The sequence below is a fragment of the Lucilia sericata genome, unplaced genomic scaffold (assembly GCF_015586225.1).
Source record: "Lucilia sericata isolate MDLA Ls3-8-SP2 unplaced genomic scaffold, ASM1558622v1 Contig000847F_arrow, whole genome shotgun sequence".
Classification (NCBI taxonomy): Eukaryota; Metazoa; Arthropoda; class Insecta; order Diptera; family Calliphoridae; genus Lucilia; species Lucilia sericata.
In genome coordinates, this window is record NW_023994839.1 from 25,901 (window position 1) to 45,491 (window position 19,591).

Here is a 19,591-nt window from a genome sequence, read left to right on the forward strand (position 1 = left end):
CAAATATTTAAATTTTCACAAGATTTTCTGTTTCTGTTTTTTATATAAAATATACAATTATATTCAGCTTGTTTGTATAAATATTTATGGCTTAAATATTAGAAAAAATACAAATACATACATACTTATTTAATAAGAATAATATTTCAATAAAAATATTTAAGTTTATTTCAAGGGAATTGGAAGTCGACAAAGCTTTTTTTTGCAAAAAAAAGTTAAAGATTCATAAAATAAAATATTTTGATTTAAAAGTTCAGCTTTTGTTAAAGTTTTTAAAACTTAACTGTAACAGTAAATATTTGTTTAATTTACATTAATTGTTTTAAAGAAAATATTTTTCTTTTTATTAGAAAATAAAAGGAAATTATTTTAGTAAAGTTTTTACAAAGTTATTTTTTTTAGGTTAATTTAAAAAAAATATATATATTTACATTTAAAAATAAGGTCGTATAAAATTTGTGTGATAAATTTAAATCGTTATATAATAAAAATAAACTAAAAATAAAAAGTTTTAAATAGTTTATTAAACATAAATTGCTTTTTTTGTTTTTGTTTATAATATTTTTTTATGTAAAATGGCCACTGATTTTGTTTTTCAAGTTTTTTGTTCGAATTCTGTGTTTTCTGTTAAAAAAAAAAAATCTTAAAATATCTTAGCTAAACTAGGTGTACGTCGAAATGGATTCCAAGATGATGATGAAACACTACCAACTCGTGTTTTTGATGTAGACTTACAGCGTATTTTGGGTTTCGTAGTGGTGCCAGTGGGACTGGATGAACCCGATGAAACACCCGAAGAACTAGCAGCAGATAATGTGGAAATCGAACCCTTTGATGATAAAGGCTGGAAAAAAGAGTTGAGAAATGGGAGTTTTAATAACAAATAAAGTTTTTGTGTAAATTTAAATATGTAAAAAAAGCTTTTCCTTTCATTATTTTTAAAAAAGCTTTTAAGTTTTAGTATCACTAAAGTTTTTAAAAAGGTTTTATAAATAACTATTTCTGATATCACTAAATATCACTTGTTAATTACTTTAAAGAAATATTAAAGCCTTAAAAAAGCTTTTACTTTTATTATATAAAATTTAAAAGCTTTTAGTTAAGTCTTTAAATTAATAAAATATTAACATTTTTATACTTTTTAATAAAGCTTTGGAGTGTTTGTATTTTTTAAAGCTTTTTTCCTAACAACTTTTTCCAATAAAAGCTTGTTTATAACTTTCATTTAGTTAGAAACAAATATTCATTGAAAAAGCTTTACATAAAGATTTCAAGCTTTTTATGTAAAAGCTTAAGATCATTAAAGCTTTTATAAGCTAAATGAAAGTTATAAACAAGCTTTTATTGGAAAAAGTTGTTAGGAAAAAAGCTTTAAAAAAGATTCTTTACTAAAAAGTGCTTTTTTTTATTTAACTAAAATAAAGCTTTTTAAGATTTTTATTGGAAAAAGTTGTTAGAAAAAAAGCTTTAAGAAAGATTCTTTACTAAAAGTTGTTTTCTTTTATTTAACTAAAATAAAGATTTTTAAGGTTAACATTTTTTAGAAAGCTTTATGTAAGCTAATCGTAATGAAATTGTTTAAAATGATTTGTAATTAAAAAATAAATTATTTTAAAACTATTGGAAAAAAGTTCTAAAGTGTTAAGAAATCTTTTTTATATTTTGATAAAAATAAAACATTTAAAGTAAGTTTAAGGAACAAAGCTTTTCTATATAATTAAACTTCATTTAAGTGAAATAAAGTTTTAAAAAGTTGTTTATAAAGCTTTTTGGAAAACAATTTTTATGAAAGTTTTTCTTTATAATAAAACTTCATTTAAGTAAAATAAAGCTTCAAAAAGTTGTTTATAAAGCTTTTCGTGAAACTATTTTTTTAAAAATGTTTCAATTCCGGTACTTACTTTTAAATAATTCCTATCCATGGGCGTAATGACTTTCAGTTCCAGTGTGGAACCACATGATTGTATTAAACGCACCACCTGTTGATGCAAGTACCATTTAACATCAATGCCAGCAATTTCGACAATAAAATCACCCTCCTTAATGCCACCCATCTGAAAAAAGGAATAGATATTTAAAAAACCTTTTAAACCATTTTTCACGACTAGAAAAACTTACATCAGCTAGAGAATTAATCTCGACGTGAGCAATCATAACCGGTGAATCACCTTGAACATGAAAACCAAAACTTTCCAATTCCTCTTTATACAAACTGCAGCCCACCTCATGACCCTCGGAAGGCGATGGACAATGACAGTGATAATGGGTACCATCATGATAAATCGAAGAACCCTTTTGTAGGCGTACACAACGTGGTGCGGTCCAATGACGCCGGGCAGAGAAAATGGCAATGGGACCCAAACGTTTAAAGGGATCTTCAATTTTGTACGAAGTAAAATCGGGACCAGTTAAAGTTAAAGTAAACTTAGAGCAGGCTGTAAAGCGTTATAAAATAAACTTAGTATATCTTTTGTATTATAGGAAAATTCTTTTAAAACTCACCTTCTACTTGACTGATATCGAACACCTCATCGATTTCATTCTCTGGCATTTCTTCATATAACTTTTCCAATTCATCTTGTGTCTTATACTGGGCTTCCTTAACGACTTGTGTTAGAGACATTTTATTCTAAAAAGTAAAAATGAGAAAGAAAAAAACACAAAAAAAATAAAAAATAAGTAAATAAATCAGGGATGATGGCACAAGGCGTTTAATTTGCTGTCAATTATACGCCAAGCTTTCATAAAAGAAAACACAAAAATAAACAAAAACTAACAGCATTCTTAAATGGTATTCCACCACCAACCAACCAACCAAGCGACACCACCACCAAGCCTAAGACAAACTCTTAGTCAGCCTAGTAAAATATAGTGGAACACCCAATGGTTTTAAATCAATGCAGCTGCAAACATCTTTTAAAAATGAATAGAAATTAAAAAACCACCACGCAGTAACAAAAAAGCAACAATTTTAGAAAATTGTAAAAAAAAACTTAAAGCAGAAGAATATGGCAATGAAGCTGCCATAGATGGTGTGGCAAGCATAGCTAAACAATTGCCATCATAAGCCATCATCATCTTTGGCTATAAATGGAATACATTTGCAGCATGTGGGTAAAAAGAAAAACGACAACAATAACGATTGAAATAAGAATGACAGCATATTAGCTTTAAGAAAGGGAAAACGTGCATTCTTATGTGTTAAATAAATAGATTAAAAAGTTCTGTTTGTAGTCATGAAAAAAAAGCTTTCGTTGATGAAGACTTTGTTACAGAAATGTGCTAGGTATTAAAGTAGACTGTTTTGTAATGCAAAATTCAAAAGCTTTCTATCTAGAATCATATGAAAAAGCTTAAAAGAGTTTTCCTTGACAAAGAATTTGTTGCAGAAATGTTCTAAATATTAAAAGAGCCTGTTTTGTAATGCAAAGTTCAAAAGCTTTCTGTCTAGAATCTTTTTAAGCAATTAAAGTTTATTTCAACGTAAAAAGCTTTTTTAATTTAAATGAATAATATCAATTGTTTTCTTTTAAAATTTTTGATAATTTTTATAAAAAGCTCTTGTTTTGAAAAAGCTTTTATTCCTTTTATTATTATTCCTTTAAAATCTTATAATCAAAGGAACCTCTCTCCAAATGTTTAAATTTTTTCATCAAAAGCTTTTTTATTTGCTCGTAAAGCGCTAAGTTTTAAAAGCTTAAAAAGCATTAGTTTAGCAAAATTTGGTATTTGTTTCTTTTACTTTTTTAAAAGCTTTAAAATTAACAAAAAATTTAAAAGCTTTCTAAAATCATCAAAAGCTTAAAATAAAACTTTATTAACGGAGTTTAATTTTAAAAGAACAATAACTTTTATTGCAGAACTTGAAAACTACTTTTATCGTGAGCTTTTCTTACAATAACAAAAAACTTTAAACTTAAACTTTAAAAAAAGACTGCAAAAGCTTATAATTATAAAAACTTTTTAATTCAAAGTGAATAATGCTCTAAATATGATTAAACTTAAAGCTTTTAACATTATTAGACAGCTTTTATTTTAATAATACAAAATTCAAAACCATTTAGTCCAAAGCTTTTATTTACATATTATAAAAAACGTATGTAAACGTTTTTAAGCAAATCAATAAAAAGCTTTTTTAATTTAAATTGAATAACAAAATAATTAAAAAGCGTTTAGCCCCAAAAATGTAATCAATTAAAGCTTTTCATATGCTGTTAATATATAGTTCAATTTAAAGCTTTTAAAACTATTCGACAGCTTTTATTTTCATAATACAAAATTCAAAAGCATTTAGTACAAAGATTTAATAAATTAAAGCTTGAAATTTGTTTAAGCTTTTATTTCCATATTATAAAAAACGCATAATCAAAGCTATGCAAAAGCTTTTAAACAGATCTTACAAATCAATAAAAGCTTTTCAATTTAAAATATATAACATAATAATGTTAGTTGAAGAAAAAGGCTTAAACTCAAAGCTTTAAAATCATCTCAATGCAATCCTATAATCAAAGCTTAGTAATCAATTACAGTCTTATAAAAGCTTTTTAACTTAAGTGAAAAGATAATTTGGAAAAAGCTTTAACGCAAAGCTTTTATAATGCTGTTGTTTAAGTTTAAAATGTTAGTATTTGAAAGATAATTAAATCCCTAAACCTTCTACCTTCAATCTTAGAAGTTAATTACTTTTTCCCTTACCCAATAAAAAGGCCACTTTTAAAAATACAAAAAAATGAAAATAAAAGACTTCTACACAAAGTAAAGCTTTAGTTTCCACACATAAATATTATATTTCACTATTATAAGTTTTTCTACATTTCAAGATTCACCACCACTCACTCACTCGCTCACTCACCTTTAAATAACGACACATGCGCTGCAGACGTTGTGTTTCTTCATGACTAGCCATTGCTTCTTTTAAATGTGCCCGTTTTAAGGCCGCCAAACTTGTGCACTCCTCATCGCTGTCATCGGCAGCACAGCGCATCGCCTCCCGCGCATTACCAATAAACGATTCATTTGAGGTGGCTTGACTTTTTTTGGTACTCAAGGAAGCTTTGTCATCCTTGGCATCTATGCTACGAGCTTCATAATGATGAGCCAGAGCTGCATGGGAAAGAGTTAAAACCAGAAACAGATTATGAAATGTTAAATAATATTTTTTTAATAATAATTCTTCTTCCACTAGTACAACTTGAAATTTGGTGAAGTTTTTGTTAAATTTTTTGAAAAATGTGTTGGATTTTGTTGTTTTATAGTTTGCATTGTTTTGTTTAACAATGATGCTACTGCTGGCAGTGTTGTTGTTGTTGTTTTTGTTATTAATGCAAGGTGATCGAGTTTAGTCTGTTAGTTAGTTATTTGTCTTTTGACTGCATTACTATTTAGTAAACAAAGTATTGCTTAAACAAAAAACCTAACAAACTTTTTGTGGCATAAATTATTGATTGTTCACACGCAGAGCTTTAAAGAAACTCGTAAAATCAAATTGAAAATAAAACTCAAGAAACAAAATCATGATTGTAATCTTTGCATTAGAAACAAAACCAAAAACCTAACTAACTAGAAGTGAAAGATATACAAAGCATTTTCAGAATTTTTGTCAAACCTTTTTGCAAACTTGTTGCCAACATCATCTCAATATTATATAACGAAGATGATGATGTTGTTGTTGTTGTTGTTGTTTAGAAGTTTTGTTTACTCACCTTTATAATATTCAGCTTTGAGTGGCACTAGACCAGCCCAACATTCAGGCAAATATGTATGGGTATCATTTAATTGTATATTTTTGTGCATTTCATTGTACTCTTGTGTTAGTTGTGCTGCTTCGCCAGCTAAATCTTTAAAAAGCTGCAAAAAGTAAGATTTGTTTGGAGAAAAATTTCGTTATAAATGGAATTTTTAAGCGAAATATTTAATATAATTGAGCTAAAATCTTCAAATAAAAAATTTAAAAAATTATATTTTTCATTTCTAACAAAGGATTTAAGACACAAACTTTATTTATAGCCAAACAAAGAGTTTGTGACAGGAGTGAGAGAATATATGAGAATATTGATTAGAAAGACTACTACAAAGCAAATATCATCCAAAGACTAAAGACACAAACTTGGTTTGGAGTAAAAGAAAATGAGAAAGACTTTAGAAGGAAACTTTTTCAAAATAACAGAACAAACAAGAACTTTACTTGAGATAAAAAAGAATGAAAGACTAACTGGACTATAGATAGGGACTACTGTCTAGACTATTATAGACTAGACTATAGACTAGACTATAGACTAGACTATAGACTAGACTATAGACTAGACTATAGACTAGACTATAGACTAGACTATAGAATAGACTATAGACTAGACTATAGACTAGACTATAGACTAGACTATAGGCTAGACTATAGACTAGACTATAGACTAGACTATAGACTAGACTATAGACTAGACTATAGACTAGACTATAGACTAGACTATAGACTAGACTATAGACTAGACTATAGACTAGACTATAGACTAGGCTATAGACTAGGCTATAGACTAGACTATAGACTAGACTATAGACTAGACTATAGACTAGACTATAGACTAGACTATAGGCTAGACTATAGGCTAGACTATAGACTAGACTATAGACTAGACTATAGGCTAGACTATAGACTAGACTATAGACTAGACTATAGACTAGACTATAGACTAGACTATAGACTAGACTATAGACTAGACTATAGACTAGACTATAGACTAGACTATAGACTAGACTATAGACTAGACTATAGACTAGACTATAGACTAGACTATAGACTAGACTATAGACTAGACTGTAGACTAGACTGTAGACTAGACTATAGACTAGACTATAGACTAGACTATAGACTAGACTATAGACTAGACTATAGACTAGACTATAGACTAGACTATAGACTAGACTATAGACTAGACTGTAGACTAGACTGTAGACTATACTATAGACTAGACTATAGACTAGACTATAGACTAGACTGTAGACTAGACTGTAGACTATACTATAGACTAGACTATAGACTAGACTGTAGACTAGACTGTAGACTAGACTATAGACTAGACTATAGACTAGACCATAGACTAGACTATACAATAGACTGTACAATAGACTAGACTTTAGATTTGACTATAGACTAGACTATAGATTAGACTATATAGACTAGACTATAGACTAGACTATAGACTAGACTATAGACTAGACTATAGACTAGACTATAGACTAGACTATAGACTAGACTATAGACTAGACTATAGACTAGACTATAGACTAGACTATAGACTAGACTATAGACTAGACTATAGACTAGACTATAGACTGGACTATATACTAGACTATGTACTAGACTATATTTTCGAATGTATTTGCATTTAAAACAATTTTTATTAATAAACACTTACATGACTCGATTCCGTTAAACCCAATGACTCGATTTGTAATTGCAACTTTTCGAACAGACACTCACGTGCCTGCGACAACATGCACGATACCAAAACATCCAAAACCTGCGGTTTCAAATCCATCGAGGGTGCATTGGTGAAGGTATCGTAAATGTGACGAAATATACCGGCAGCACGTAGAAAACTATCGACAGCGGCATCCAGACCCTTTTCTGTGGTACGATCATGACGGGCACCGATTTGTGTATAAATGGCACCCAAATTGAAAAGAGTACAGGCCTTTTCGAAGGCAATTGTGCGTTGGCAAGAGGGGACGCCTATGAAAGAAGAGATTAAAATAGATTTTTATTGAAAATTAAAGTTCTTATCAGAATTATCTTAGTTACATTATTGAAGTTTTATAGAATTTAGTACTTACCGGTTAACGAATCATACCACTCAAAATAGACACCTAAATTTCGATCTGGTGGAAAGAAACGTCTTTCAACATAATACAATAAATTGTAGTAGCGAAAGAGTAAAGCCACACCCTGACTATCGCGGCTGGGTGTTTTGGAGGCCTAAAAATATGAAAAAAATAATAAATTTAAAGAAAATATTTTAAAAATACAAATATTTTAATAAACAAGTAATAAATCTAGTGCTAGAATCGGCTATTCGGAATCCTATGGAATGATTTTGCTCGATAGCGTTGTTGAAGATTTGGAGCGCAAAGTTATCTAGTTCTTCAGGAAATTCTAATTGGATTTAAACTCACCTGTCTTGTATCTGTTATATCGGCTATAGCATCTGTATACATTGATGGTTCTTCACTATAATGTTCTAGTATAAAATCGGAAAACGGTTCCATAAAATCAATTTCTTTTGTTTCTTTTAAACCTAATGGTATCATGGGCATTACACCATCTTGACTGTAAAGAGAGAGAGAGAGAGAGAGAAAAACAAAACAATATAAACATTAAGATAATTTATTAAATTTTTTAGTTTATTGTAAAAATCATGTAATAGTTTTGTAGTTCATAAATCATTTTGTTAAGTAGTTAATAAGTTATTTGTTAATGGTGTTTTTATTAAAATTTAAAAGCTTAATAAATACAGTTTTCTATTGAGTGTTTGGGTAGCTTGTAAAAGAAAAGTTTTGTGGGGGTACTAATACAGTGTGGGAAATAATAAATCATACAGTCAACTAAAGCTCAGCTAAATCAGCGAACTAGTTCAGTTTGTGAATCAGAAAACTTGGTAATTATTGTCATTATATTAAAAATCTCATTAAAATGCTAAGATATATAAAATGAAGATGACTTTTTTTCTTCTAAACGATCAAAAAACCATTAATAGTTCGTTACCTTAATAACTTTCTTTAACTCAATACCGAATATTTTTGTCATTTTTTTTTTTCATTACAGTCTGGGTTTGAAACATAACAAACTTTAAACTCTTAACCTAAATTTTATACGATTTTTATAAAGAAAATCTCAAACAAAATTTCACATAAATCATAAAATTGCGTTGTAAAAATAATTTAAAAAAAATATATAAATTATAAGAAGAAACCCAGCAACAAAATAAGAAAAAAATAAATTTGAAAAATCACAAAAAATAACAATAGCATCGTAAGTATGTATGAGTAATAAGAAAGAGAAAAACATAAAAGATCACACCAAAAATAAGCAGCGAACATGCACAAAATAATGTCAACTAAGAAAAGAAGAAGAAAAAACTTTACAAAAAAGTAAAAGATCTTAAAATACAGGCAATTGTTTAAGAGAAAAAAAGTACCACATCATTAAGCTCATCATTATTTCCATAAAGAATAAAGCTCATCATGAGCATTGTTATTGTTATTGCAAAAAATAATATTTAAGCTATTGATTGTTTTATTTATTAAATAAAATTCTTAAGAATCTGAGAGCTTTTGTCCTCATTTCCTGGTTTATTTATTTTATACTTTTTTTTTTGCTTAAACTACAATGAATTGTCATATTTTGAAAAATTATGAGAATAAGTGCTTTTTTTGTAAAAAAATTGCTTTATCATTTAATTAGTAAAATTCTTACAAAATTTACTTTGAAAATGTTTTTGACCTGAATAGAACATAAAGAGACAATTTAGGAACCAATTTATTTCAACAATAAGCCTACGTTACAGTGATATTAGATCTTCCTTGCCCAGGGTCTCGTGTCAAACTGCAGCTTATCGATAAAGCGTAATTGTCACCTGTCAGTCTAGTCTTAATGTTCTAGTCTATAGTCTAGTCTATAGTCTAGTTCTAGTATGTTCTAGTTCATAGTTCTATAGTCTATTCTATAGTCTCGTCTATAGTCTAGTCATAGTCTAGTCTAGTCTAGCTATAGTACTAGTCTATAGTCTAGTCTAATAATTAGTCTATCGTCTTTAGTCTATATGTCTATGTCTATTAGTCTAGATCTCTAGTCTAGTCTATAGTCTAGTCTATAGGTCTAGTCTATAGTCTAGTCTATAGTCTAGTCTATAGTCTAGCTATAGTCTAGTCTATAGTCTAGTCTATAGTCTAGTCTATAGTCTAGTCTATAGTCTAGTCTATAGTCTAGTCTATAGTCTAGTCTATAGTCTAGTCTATAGTCTAGTCTAGTCTAGTCTATAGTCCAGTCTATATAGTCTAGTCTATAGTCTAGTCTATAGTAGTCTATAGTAGTCTATAGTCTAGTCTATAGTCTAGTCTATAGTCCAGTCTATATAGTCTATAGTCTAGTCTATAGTCCAGTCTATAGTCTAGTCTATAGTCTAGTCTATAGTCCAGTCTATAGTCTAGTCTATAGTCTAGTCTATAGTCTAGTCTATAGTCCAGTCTATAGTCTAGTCTATAGTCTAGTCTATAGTCCAGTCTATAGTCTAGTCTATAGTCTAGTCTATAGTCCAGTCTATAGTCTAGTCTATAGTCCAGTCTATAGTCTAGTCTATAGTCTAGTCTATAGTCTAGTCTATAGTCCAGTCTATAGTCTAGTCTATAGTCTAGTCTATAGTCTAGTCTATAGTCTAGTCTATAGTCTAGTCTATAGTCTAGTCTATAGTCTAGTCTATAGTCTAGTCTATAGTCTAGTCTATAGTCTAGTCTATAGTCTAGTCTATAGTCTAGTCTATAGTCTAGTCTATAGTCTAGTCTATAGTCCTAGTCTATAGTCTAGTCTATAGTCCTAGCTAGTCCTATGTCTAGTCTATAGGCCTAGTCTAGTCTAGTATTGTCTAGTCTATAGTCATAGTCTATAGTCTAGTCTATAGTCTAGTCTATAGTCTAGTCTATAGTCTAGTCTATAGTCTAGTCTATAGTCTAGTCTATAGTCTAGTCTATAGTCTAGTCTATAGTCTAGTCATAGTCTAGTCTAGTAGTCTAGTCCTATAGTCTAGTCTATAGTCTAGTCTATAGTCGTAGTCATAGTCTAGTCTATAGTCTAGTCTATAGTCTAGTCTATAGTCTAGTCTATAGTCCCTAGTCTATAGTCTAGTCTATAGTCTAGTCTATAGTCTAGTCTATAGTCTAGTCTATAGTCTAGTCTATAGTCTAGTCTATAGTCTAGTCTATAGTCTAGTCTATAGTCTAGTCTATAGTCTAGTCTATAGTCTAGTCTATAGTCTAGTCTATAGTCTAGTCTATAGTCTAGTCTATAGTCTAGTCTATAGTCTAGTCTATAGTCTAGTCTATAGTCTAGTCTATAGTCTAGTCTATAGTCTAGTCTATAGTCTAGTCTATAGTCTAGTCTATAGTCTGTCTATAGTCTAGTCTATAGTCTAGTCTATAGTCTAGTCTATAGTCTAGTCTATAGTTGTCTATAGTCTAGTCTATAGTCTAGTCTATAGTCTAGTCTATAGTCTAGTCTATAGTCTAGTCTATATCTAGTCTATAGTCTAGTCTATAGTCTAGTCTATAGTCTAGTCTATAGTCTAGTCTATAGTCTAGTCTATAGTCTAGTCTATAGTCTAGTCTATAGTCTAGTCTATAGTCTAGTCTATAGTCTATAGTCTAGTATAAGTCTAGTCTATAGTCTAGTCATAGTCTAGTCTATAGTCTAGTCTATAGTCTAGTCTATAGTCTAGTCTATAGTCTAGTCTCTAGTCTAGTCTATAGTCTAGTCTATAGTCTAGTCTATAGTCTAGTCTATAGTCTAGTCTATAGTCTAGTCTATAGTCTAGTTATAGTCTAGTAAGTCTAGTCTATAGTCTAGTCTATAGTCTAGTCTATAGTCTAGTCTATAGTCTAGTCTATAGTCTAGTCTATAGTCTAGTCTATAGTCTAGTCTATAGTCTAGTATATAGTCTAGTCTATAGTCTAGTCTATAGTCTAGTCTATATTCTAGTTTATAGTCTAGTCTATAGTCTAAACTATACAACTTTAATAAAATACGGTTTTTCTATTTATTTCCTGTTCCCATTTTAAAACAGACATTGGCAAAAAGCTCTCTCATGAATTCTGATGCTTTCAAATGTATAAATTCTGATAAAACCATTCAGAGAGTACTGATATAAATAAAACTTATCATACGCATTACTTTGTAATAAATTTTATTTTGAGCGATGACGTCGCGATCAACAATATTTCATTAATGTGAACGTGCAATTAGGCAATTAATCTAATACCAGATAAAAATCATTATTTATAAGTAGAACAATTATTATTAAAGTAGAATACAAATTTTAAAAACATGATTCACCAAAGTCACCTGACAATTTTCAAATATTCATATAAAACAGAGAAAAAATATTTAAAATATTTGCTATTTTTGTAATTTATAGAAGGCGGCCTTTTTTGCTTTTAAAGTTAAAATTCTTCCAAATGATTCAACATTTTATGAGAGCTTTAAAAAAAAATCCAATCTGATATTTTTATCTACTCTTTTTTATTTGTCAGAGATGTCATTTAACAGCCAAGCCTTTTCCTATCTAAATTAACAAAATTTTAATTTTATAAACATTTTTTTATTGTTATTAAAATTCAAAAAAAATTGTGTTGTTTTATTACAATTTTTTATAGAAAAACAATTGTGTTTTTTGAGTTCTGGTCAAGTGATTTTCGAAATCACTGAAGCGTTTTGTTTCACTTGTTTTTGCATAAAAAAGTTATAATAAACACTGGTTGTTTACATTTTTTTATAAAAATTTCAATTTTTTGGGAGAAATTTTACTTTTAGTTTTTTAAAAATTTGTATACAAATAAAATTAATACTTTTATTTTATTCTTTTTTATAAATATTATTTAATAGCTAATAATTACAGGGAAAATGCAATCAATATCTAACAAAAGTTAAAAATAAATTTGTTAACAGTTTTGTATTATAAATCATATTTTATTCTACTAAAATCAACGAAATGGAAAATTATATGATTTTAAAAACTTCTCTTTTATAAAAGTTTATAAAATTATATAAAATCTTTAGTCACATGTTATTTTAAACTAAGTGCAAAATAATTTTATTTACTTATTTTAATTTTAAACTTTTAAACAAACATAAATATTTATTTAATTATTTTATAAAATTAAACTCCTAACAATTAGCGTGTTTTTAGAATTGTTTGTTCATTATATCACACAAAATAAATAAATATTAATTAGTTTGTTTTTTCTTTCTTTCATTAATTTAATAAAATGTTTACCTTTTTTAAAAAAGGTAATTAATACAAACACATTTTTTGCTCTTAGCTAGAAAACAGTTAAGTTGTTCTGGCAAATTTAGTTAAAATTCATTCTCAAGTAGGTTTTCCACTTCTTTGTGTACGCTACTTTAAGTGAAAAGGTGTTTTTAAGTTATAATAAAGTTTGCTATATAAATCCCAAAATTCTATGACAAAAGTACGATTACATTTAGAATTACTTTATCACCACTTCTTCTTCAGTTCTAGTTTTTTTAATAATTAAAAATCTTTATTGAAGGAGTGTTTTTTTAATTCGTTGCAACCTTGTCAGCTTCTACGTTTTAATTATTGTTACTTTAGTAATTGTTTAAACGTGACAAAATGTTATAAACTATATTTAGTTTCTTGTAATACGGTAATATCTATACAAGTGTATGTAATTCACTGTTTGATAACTCAAGTTATATGAAGTGATCAACATTTTTATAAATATCCAAATGAAAACTATGTAAATATTTATTTTATTATAAATTTTGCAAAATCAAAAGTAAAACGTAGTTTTACTTTTTAAATTTTTTTAAGGTTAGATAGGTGTTTAAATTAATTAGTATTTCAAAGGCCTAATCTGTTCCTTAAAGGAGATAACTAATGTTCATTTTAGAACTGAACTAGAAATGAAGAAGAAGAGAACTAGAAGTGAACTAAAACTGAACTAGAACTGAACTAGAACTGAACTAGAACTGAACTAGAACTGAACTAGAACTGAACTAGAACTGAACTAGAACTGAACTAGAACTGAACTAGAACTGAACTAGAACTGAACTAGAACTGAACTAGAACTGAACTAGAACTGAACTAGAACTGAACTAGAACTGAACTAGAACTGAACTAGAACTGAACTAGAACTGAACTAGAACTGAACTAGAACTGAACTAGAACTGAACTAGAACTGAACTAGAACTGAACTAGAACTGAACTAGAACTGAACTAGAACTGAACTAGAACTGAACTAGAACTGAACTAGAACTGAACTAGAACTGAACTAGAACTGAACTAGAACTGAACTAGAACTGAACTAGAACTGAACTAGAACTGAAACTAGAACTGAACTAGAACTGAACTAGAACTGAACTAGAACTGAACTAGAACTGAACTAGAACTGAACTAGAACTGAACTAGAACTGAACTAGAACTGAACTAGAACTGAACTAGAACTGAACTAGAACTGAACTAGAACTGAACTAGAACTGAACTAGAACTGAACTAGAACTGAACTAGAACTGAACTAGAACTGAACTAGAACTGAACTAGAACTGAACTAGAACTGAACTAGAACTGAACTAGAACTGAACTAGAACTGAACTAGAACTGAACTAGAACTGAACTAGAACTGAACTAGAACTGAACTAGAACTGAACTAGAACTGAACTAGAACTGAACTAGAACTGAACTAGAACTGAACTAGAACTGAACTAGAACTGAACTAGAACTGAACTAGAACTGAACTAGAACTGAACTAGAACTGACTAGAACTGAACTAGAACTGAACTAGAACTGAACTAGAACTGAACTAGAACTGAACTAGAACTGAACTAGAACTGAACTAGAACTGAACTAGAACTGAACTAGAACTGAACTAGAACTGAACTAGAACTGAACTAGAACTGAACTAGAACTGAACTAGAACTGAACTAGAACTGAACTAGAACTGAACTAGAACTGAAGTAGAACTGAACTAGAACTGAACTAGAACTGAACTAGAACTGAACTTGAACTGAACTAGAACTGAACTAGAACTGAACTAGAACTGAACTAGACTAAAACTGAACAAGAACGGAACTGGAACCTATGGATACTTATCCCAACAAATTTCCTAATAAAGTAAGTATAATGTTTCGAAGAAAATACCTAATTAAGTTCACTAACAATTTTTCCTTTTTAAATATTAAAATAAATTTTCATTTCGTTATTTAAGTTAATTAAATATATAAAGTTTTTTTTCCTTTACAGTTTATTCTTAACAGCGACTATTTAAAACAATTACAAACAATATAAATTTACAGCCTCTGGGAATAAGATTGCATGACTTTAAACAATACTTAAGGTAAAATCCAAGTAAACATACAACGGCCACAAAAACAAAACACTTCCTTCTAACATTAACATTATAAAATCGATACCAGAAGAAAAAATATTCTAAAGAAACTTTATTTAAAGTTTGCAGATTTCATATGTACGTGTATGAAAACAAAAGGTAGATACAAAGCCCATGAATGACTTAAATCAATCGGTAACTTAAAATCTTAATGGTTTACAGGAAGAATTTCAAAAAACAATACTTTTTTAAGAATAAACGAAGGAACCAAACAAACATGCATGTTTAACAATAACAACAACTAAAAAGAATCTGACTATATACATATATAAAAATATATGTATATATAAATAAACAAGTAAGAAAGTATAGTCGGGCGTGGCCGACCATATGATACCCTACACCAGTTATGAATATTAAATGTGATTTATTTTTCATAATAAAGCATTTATCTTCAATATTCCCTTGTTCCGATACATTTAAGCAATTTATGGATGAAAAACTAATTTTCTGAAAGAGGCTTTATATGGGGGCTAGGGCAAATATGGACCAAGCCCGATAAAATTTTGTGAATATATTTCTATTTACATAATATTTTATTGTGCTGAATTTCATCGCGATATTTGTGTTTATAAGTTAATTTGGGACATTCAAGTAATTTTCTGAAGGGCACTTTGTATGGGAGCTAGGGTCAAATGGGGCCCGATCTTTATGAAATTTGGCAGGGTCATCAAGACTTCTATAAAATTTAGTTGTGCCGTATTTTATCGATATATCTGTATATTTAATATAATTATGATCTCAGAAGCCCTTTTCGGGGGGTTCTGTTCTATGGGGGCTAGGTGAAATAATGGACCGATTTTAACCATTTTCAATATGCTTCGTCCTTGGGTCAAATAAAACGTGCGTGCCAAATTTCATCCAATTATCTTGAAAATATCTGTACCTTGCGCACAAGGTTTACATGGACAGCCAGCCAGACGGACGGGCGGACGGACGGACGGACGGACATAGCTTAATCGACTCAGCAAACGATTCTAAGCCGATTGGTATACTTTAAGGTCTAGGACGAATATTTTTGTATGTTACAAACATCAGCACAAATCCAATATACCCTCCCCAATAAAGTGGTGTAGGGTATAAAAACCACACACAGGGTCTTTAAAAGACAAGAGGCTTATTCTTTTTCAGCCAGAAGTTGCATAAATTTAATATTAAAAATATAAAAGAAGTGGACATTGTTGGTGGAGGAAAAAAATAACAACAGAAATAATATTTGTTTTATGAAATTGACCTTTTGCATGTAGAATTATTAAAAAAAAAATAAATTCATGTTGGTATTTATAACTCAGATCAAATGAAAATTTATGTGAATTGTAATACAAAACATTTTTAAAAGTATTTCCTTATTTGTTTTTTTCTTTAAATGTTAAATAATTTTAAATGGTTTTGTGTTATTTATTAAATATTATCGATCGATATATGGATTTTACTCACCTATTGTTTTGATAAATTTCCACTGATGAATTTAATTCAGCCAATTGTTCTTTTAATAATTGTAAATTTGAATTGACAAAACTCAATTCTAGAGCTACGGTATCACGTAATTTACGATTTGTGGTTGCCTGTAATTGGGGGTAAATGTAAATAAATAAATTAGTCATTATATAGGGTTTACGATATGTTCTTAATGATCATGAAATGTTTCTTTAATAATTACCTTAAAGAGGTTTTCAGCACCGGCTCGTAAACGTAATTCTTTGTTGATTTCCTGATTTAATTTACAGCGACGACTTTGTAATTTTCCACGACATGTGGCAGCTCGAGGATCAGAACCCTGTAAATAGAAATAATTGAAATTGTTAAAATAAAATCAAGAAATTTTTAAATTACAGTTCAAAATAAGCTTTAGTAAAAATATTTATTGATCGTATTGTGATCCTATTTCACATAATTTTGTGTAAATTTAAAAAAAGTTTAAATATGTAAGATGTTTTAAAAAAGGTCTCAAATCAACTATAACTGATCGTCTTCTCATTATAGAGAATGATATAATGTCAAAACTCGGAAAAAAATTATGATTTTTAAAGATCCCAGATTCACGATTTCGATAGTTTTTCTTGATCAAGATCAAGAGTGCAACTACTGACCAACACTAACGCTTTAGTTAGTTAGTTAGTCAGTTAGTTAGTTAGTTAGTTAGTTAGTTAGTTAGTTAGTTAGTTGAGTTAGTTTAGTTGTTCAGTTAGTTAGTTTAGTATTCGTTAGCTTCGGTTAGTTTAGTTGTGAGCTTAGTTCAGTTAGTTAGTATAGTTAGTTAGTTCGTTCGTTAGTTCGTTCGTTAGTTTCGTTCGTTCGTTCGTTCGTTCGTTCGTTCGTTCGTTCGTTCGTTCGTTTCGTTCTTCGTTCATTCGTTCGTTCGTTCGTTCGTTCGTTAGTCCGTCGTTAGTGCGTTCGTTCTTCGTTCGTTCGTTAGTTCGTTCGTTAGTCCGTTAGTTGTTAGTTCGTTAGTTTCGTTCGTTCGTTAGTTAGTTTCGTTCGTTTTCGTTCGTTAGTTCGTTTTCGTTCGTTCTTTCGTTCGTTCGTTAGTTCGTTCGTTCTTCGTTAGTTCGTTCGTTCGTTCGTTCGTTCGTTCGTTCGTTCGTCGTTTCGTTCGTTTCGTTCGTTCGTTCGTTAGTTAGTTCGTTAGTTCGTTCGTTCGTTGTTCGTTCGTTCGTTCGTTCGTTCGTTCGTTCGTTCGTTCGTTCGTTTCGTTCGTTCGTTCGTTCGTTAGTTCGTTTCGTTCGTTCGTTCGTTCGTTCGTTTCGTTCGTTCTTGTTCGTTCGTTCGTTGTCGTTCGTTCGTTTTTCGTTAGTTCGTTCGTTCGTTAGTTCGTTCGTTCGTTCGTCGTTGTTAGTTCGTTCGTCTTCGTTTCGTTTCGTTCTTCGTTCGTTCGTTCGTTAGTTTCGTTCGTTCGTTCGTTCGGTTCGTTTGTTCGTTGCGTTCGTTCGTTCGTTAGTTAGTGTTAGTGTAGTTAGTTTGGTAGTTAGTTAGTTTAGTTTAGTTCGTTGTTAGTTAGTTAGTTAGTTCGTTAGTTAGTTAGTTAGTTAGTTAGTTACGTTCGTTAGTTCGTTAGTTCGTAGTTAGTTCGTTAGTTAGTAGTTAGTTAGTTAGTTAGTTAGTTAGTTAGTTTAGTTTCGTTAGTTCGTTAGTTTAGTTCGTTGTTAGTTAGTTAGTTAGTTAGTTAGTTAGTTAGTTGTTAGTTGTTGTTAGTTAGTTAGTTAGTTAGTTAGTTAGTTGTTAGTAGTTAGTTAGTGTTAGTTAGTTAGTTAGTTAGTTAGTTAGTTAGTTAGTTAGTTGTTGTAGTTAGTCGTTAGTTAGTTAGTTAGTTAGTTAGTTAGTTAGTTATTAGTTAGTTAGTTAGTTAGTTAGTTAGTTAGTTAGTTAGTTAGTTAGTTAGTTAGTTAGTTAGTTAGTTAGTTATTAGTTGTAGTTAGTTTAGTTAGTTGTGAGTTAGTTAGTTAGTTAGTTAGTTGTTAGTTAGTTAGTTAGTTAGTTAGTTAGTTAGTTAGTAGTTAGTTAGTTAGTTAGTTATAGTTAGTTAGTTAGTTAGTTAGTTGTTAGTTAGTTAGTTAGTTAGTTAGTTAGTTAGTTGTTAGTTAGTTTTAGTTAGTTAGTTAGTTTTTTAGTTAGTAGTTAGTTAGTTAGTTAGTTAGTTAGTTAGTTACGTTAGTTAGTTAGTTAGTTAGTTAGTTTAGTTAGTTAGTTGTTAGTTAGTTAGTTAGTTAGTTAGTTAGTTAGTTTAGTTAGTTCGTTAGTTAGTTAGTTAGTTAGTTAGTTAGTTGTTAGTTAGTTAGTTAGTTAGTAGTTTGTTTTCGTTAGTTAGTTAGTTGTAGTTAGTTAGTTAGTTAGTTAGTTAGTTAGTTAGTTAGTTAGAAGACTCTATAAAGACTCTTCTAGAACTTTGTACTATTCGAAAAATATCTGTGAAATTAGATCTTAGATCTTTTTAATTGAATAAATAACACAATTTTTTTCAAAAAAATATTCAAAATTTCCTTTGTAATCCGTCATTTCAATATTTTCATCTCATTTCACTATTAAGATTAGTTATGCTACGTTCACACCTAACAATTATTTGACAAAAATAACGCGTCCCCTAAAAAACGATATTTTGGTTTCCTTTAACTATATACATATTTCTTTATACAACCCAATCTAAAGTAATCAGTTTAGGATTGCTTTATTATTTGTTTACAAAAATAGTGTCTTTTCATCAAATATTTGTTAGGTGTGAACATAGCTTTAGATTTAAAACATGTTTATTTAGCCTTAAACCTGGGCTACCTCTTCTTAACATCCTTTATTCTACATTTAACATAATACAAAATATTCTTCTCTCGACTCATCCACTCTTCAGCATATCATGTCAATCTGTCATAACATTTAATTATACACAAGACTTATGCATTTCAATATTTTCCATCTACGATTTCATGCGTTT

General features: G+C 29.4%; 1 protein-coding gene across 1 annotated transcript in view; it reads right to left on the reverse strand.

Annotated features, from left to right (window-relative positions):
* Positions 1-631: 631 nt before the first annotated feature.
* The window catches only part of LOC119608536 (rhophilin-2), a 132,264-nt gene continuing 113,304 nt past the window's right edge, over positions 632-19,591 (reverse strand). Inside the window, exons 3-13 of the mRNA XM_037962992.1 lie at positions 16,829-16,945; positions 16,606-16,733; positions 8,167-8,320; positions 7,828-7,969; positions 7,410-7,726; positions 5,703-5,847; positions 4,853-5,103; positions 2,503-2,629; positions 2,119-2,435; positions 1,902-2,054; positions 632-844 (exon numbers count right to left, since the gene is read on the reverse strand). Coding sequence (XP_037818920.1) covers positions 644-844; positions 1,902-2,054; positions 2,119-2,435; positions 2,503-2,629; positions 4,853-5,103; positions 5,703-5,847; positions 7,410-7,726; positions 7,828-7,969; positions 8,167-8,320; positions 16,606-16,733; positions 16,829-16,945 — 2,052 coding nt within the window. The 3' untranslated portion in view covers positions 632-643. The remainder of the gene's footprint in view (positions 845-1,901; positions 2,055-2,118; positions 2,436-2,502; positions 2,630-4,852; positions 5,104-5,702; positions 5,848-7,409; positions 7,727-7,827; positions 7,970-8,166; positions 8,321-16,605; positions 16,734-16,828; positions 16,946-19,591) is intronic.